The sequence below is a fragment of the Notothenia coriiceps genome, unplaced genomic scaffold (assembly GCF_000735185.1).
Source record: "Notothenia coriiceps isolate Sejong01 unplaced genomic scaffold, NC01 NC01_scaffold00012449, whole genome shotgun sequence".
NCBI classification, from domain to species: Eukaryota; Metazoa; Chordata; class Actinopteri; order Perciformes; family Nototheniidae; genus Notothenia; species Notothenia coriiceps.
The window spans coordinates 1-4276 of NW_011345150.1; the positions used below are offsets into that span (position 1 = coordinate 1).

Consider the following 4276-nt stretch of genomic DNA (forward strand, 5'->3'; position numbering starts at 1 on the left):
CAGCGTTAGAAAATCGGGCCTTCAAAATAAAAGTTTGACTTTTTTCTCAAAAAAAAGAAAAAATTCCAATTTTTTTTTCCTTCACTCACACATCCGCGACCCACTAGAAACGGGTCCGGACCCACCAGTTGAGAACCACTGTTCTACAGTACATTGTTGGTTACTGTGAATATCTACAGTACATTGTTGGTTACTGTGATTATTTACAGTACATTGTTGGTTACTGTGATTATTTACAGTACATTGTTGGTTACTGTGATTATTTACAGTACATTGTTGGTTACTGTGATCTTCTACAGTACATTGTTGGTTACTGTGATTATCTACAGTACATTGTTGGTTACTGTGATCTTCTACAGTACATTGTTGGTTACTGTGATTATCTACAGTACATTGTTGGCTACTGGGATTTTGTACAGTTGGGACGTTACTACTGATATTTTTAAAGTAACTCCAGAGGTACTGTAATTTTTGGTTGGAAACATGGTATTATACTCTAAAATAGTATAGAGTAATTTACTGTGCACAAACACTGTAAATAACTGTGCCATTTTTTACAGTGTGCCTCTTCACCCACACCCACTTCCGAGCCCACATCACCCCTGCCCTTCAAAACCTGCACTGGCTCCCCATCCGTCAATGAATACATTTCAAGATCTCCTCGTGACCCACAAAGCACTCAACAACCAGCCCCCTCCCAACCTCACTGACCTGCTCCACCACCACACCCCCTCCCGCAGCCTTCGCTCAGCAGAAGCCAACCTCCTTTCTATCCCCAGGCGAACCACGGACCTGTGGTGACATAGCCTTCTCCATCTCTGCCCCCACCCTCTTGAACTCCCTCCCACAACAAATCAGAGCACTGACCTCCCCACCTTCGAAACACTGACCAAAACTCACCTTTTAGCTTTTAACTTGTGATTGATGACCTGTTCTTATGACTAATGTGTTTTTTTAAACTTTATTTTCTTACATCTGTAAAGCGTATTTGAGCACCTGATAAAGCGCTTAATAAATAAAATGTATTATCATTATTATTATTATTATTATTACATTAATTAAAGAGCTGGAGTTTTTTGTTTCTCTTCAGACTGTGATTTCTTGAAATGTGAAAAAAACACATGAATAGCTTAAAATACAATAACCTGTTAAATACCAACCAATAGTATCTGACCTTTTTGTTTTGTGACAATGAATTGTAAGGAATTTCGCCAACTTTATATAAGAGTTAGAGCCTACATTTCACAAAACTACGATTTTAGCAATGTGTTAACAACAAAAATGTGTTTAGTAGAATTTCATTTTTTCTTATTGTTTACCCTGTTCCCACCCTCTTCAGATGTTTTATGTTACATTGAAAGGATCTTTATACCCTGGTTGTGACATTGTACTGCACCCTTCACCAAAGCTCTACTGAGATATAGCTGGACATGCTTCAGTCAAATTCCAACTCTGTTATTTCTGAAGGTATTTCAAAGATAAATGTATTCATCAGCTCACCTGAAACATTTGACAATCTATTTCCACTCGTATCTGCAGAATCAAAGCCCTTGAAAGTCCAAGCAAAGAAGACGACACAAAATGGCTGACGTACTGGGTGGTGTATGGCGTCTTCAGCCTCGGAGAGTTCTTCTCTGATATTTTCCTCTATTGGTTCCCATTCTACTACGCTTTTAAGGTGAGAAAAGACTGAAGGACCAATGATTGTTTCAAATTATTGTAAGCTTACCTTTGTATAACTTCAACAGAACTTAATTTAGTGTGAATTCTGCCCATTTTAAGGGCAGTTAGAATCGCTAAATGGAATTACAGATGTGTAAAGAGGTCTGGAATCTAGGCTGACGAATCAGATTCAAGATGTACATGAATATCAAGGTTCAAGGTTCAAGGCTTTTATTTGGCATACGTACATAGCTACAGTGTAGTTATGTCGATGAGAATCTTAGGTCACAGGCTCCACCAACAGTGCAACACAATAAAACTGAAAAAATAAATACAAACAAAATAGTGAAATAGTGCAATAAGAGTCTACAAGTGATTGGAATATGATATATTAGATTAAGTTGCAGCCAGATGAATGTTATGGATGTTCTTTACAGAGTTCAGGTGTTTAATAGTCTTCTGGCCTGTGGAATGAAACTGTCCCTGACCCTTGTGGTTTTAGTCCTGATGCTGCAGTACCGCCTGCCAGACGGCAGCAGACAGAACAGTTTGTTGCTGGGGGGATGGGGTCTTTGATAATCCTGAGGGCTTTCTTCCTGAGCCGCTGGGAGTAAAGGTCCTCCATGGATGGCAGCTCCGTCCTGGTGATGTGCTGTGCAGTTTTCACCACCCTCTGTAGAGTCTTACGATTGAAGGTGGTGCAGCTGCCGTACCAGGCCGTGATGCAGCCAGACAGGATCCTCTCTATGGTGCACCTGTAGAAGGTGACGATGCTCTCTATGGTGCACCTGTAGAAGGTCAGGATGCTCTCTATGGTGCACCTGTAGAAGGTCAGGATCCTCTCTATGGTGCACCTGTAGGTCAGGATCCTTTCTATGGTGCACCTGTAGAAGGTCAGGATCCTCTCGAAGTTGCAGAGTATCCTGGAGTCCATGTTGAACCTCCTCAAAGAGCCGTTGTCGAGCTGTTTTTGTTTTGGTGTTTGTGTGACGAGTCCATGTCAGGTCCTCAGTGAACAGTCCATGTCAGGTCCTCAGTGAAGAGCCCATGTCAGGTCCTCAGTGAAGAGTCCATGTCAGGTCCTCAGTGAACAGTCCATGTCAGGTCCTCAGTGATGAGTCCATGTCAGGTCCTCAGTGAAGAGTCCATGTCAGGTCCTCAGTGATGAGTCCATGTCAGGTCCTCAGTGATGTGGACATGTAGAGCTGCTGACTCTCTCCACCGTAGTCCCATTGATGGCGATGGGGGCGTGTCCCTCTCTCTGCTGCTTCCTTTAATCCACAATCAGCTCCTTGGTTTTGCTGACGTTGAGATGGAGGTTGTTATCCTGGCACCAAGATGTCAGGGTTTCGACTTCCTCTCTGTACGCCGTCTCATCGCCGTCGGTGATCAGGCCAATGACGGTCGTATCGTCAGAAAACTCTCACAATGGTGTTGGAGCTGTGTGAGCAGTATAGTAAACCAAGTCAATCCATTTCTGATCTTTGTGGTTCCAGTGTCTTTTCCTGTTGTGGTGCATGGCTCCTATCTCGTGGAATGGCTCCCAGGTAATCTACAACAAAGTGATTCGGCCCATCTTCCTCCGCTATGAGGCTGTGGTGGACGACATGGTGAATGACATCGGCGGGAGGGCGATGAGTGCTGCTGAGGACATCACCAGAGAAGGTAAAGACCAGTTCAACACCAGTTAATTGTGTTTTTTTATTAAATATGTGAGTACTTGAATATTTCTGCTTTTCTTCAGTCCTGTGCACTCTGATGAAGAATAAAGCTGTGGTAGCGCTGTCACCCGCTCAGCCTGAAACCAAAAGTTTACCGAGTTCATCAACAGCTACAGTAGCTCCTTCAGATTCAAAAGAAGAACAACCAGTACGTATACCCCAGCTGCATCACCCACCTTCTGAAAATAAGTCCAACCTGAAGGCCTCTGTATGCTTTAAATGAACTGAACACTGGACATAGTGGACACTGGACATAGCTTTCTGTTACCCCTTTTTCTAGCATTTCTGCTAATCTAATCAGGTCTTGAATCAAGTTCAGTATCTTCAGTATAGCACTTCATCAGTCTAACCATGACTGCTGACATTTCAATCCTTCTTTCTCTGAAAGAGTTAGAGCATTCAGATTTTCAGTACCTTCTTGTAAAAACGGCTGCTCAAAGTTCCAGTTCTGTATTTATTAATGAATTGGTTTGGTGTTTGGAGATCTAACCAGTTCAGACAGCCACTCAGACTCTAATTTTCATTACATAATTCAGTCATTTTCATGCTTTTTTAGCAAACATGGTGACTTGTTTGTCCATCCCACACAAGAACTGGAGTGACCAAATACTTCGCAAAACAAAGTTCTTCAAAAGTGTTTCTAGTCAGTCTCTGATTGTGTTACTTTATTATGAGAGTGCTCTTATACTTGTTTGATTCTGATATTGTATATTTTTATATAAATATATGTGTGTGTGTCCGCATCTGTAGCCTGTTATTGTCTCATTATACCGCACTGTGAATGAATTAAAAGTAAATATATAAGTGGTCATGAACACATCTGTCCTCCGCTCGCATCTCCTGTGGGTGGGAATAAGACATGAGGATAGGAGTCAAGGAGGGGAATTAGAGAA

At 42.1% G+C, this 4276-nt stretch overlaps 1 protein-coding gene across 1 annotated transcript; it reads left to right on the plus strand.

Annotated features, from left to right (window-relative positions):
- Positions 1-1539: 1539 nt before the first annotated feature.
- On the plus strand, positions 1540-4075 carry LOC104947361 (receptor expression-enhancing protein 6-like). The gene is made up of 3 exons (XM_010773358.1): positions 1540-1678; positions 3159-3327; positions 3407-4075. Exons 2-3 carry the CDS (start codon positions 3180-3182, stop codon positions 3604-3606), a joined length of 348 nt encoding a protein of 115 aa, XP_010771660.1. The 5' UTR covers positions 1540-1678; positions 3159-3179; the 3' UTR covers positions 3607-4075.
- Positions 4076-4276: the final 201 nt, after the last annotated feature.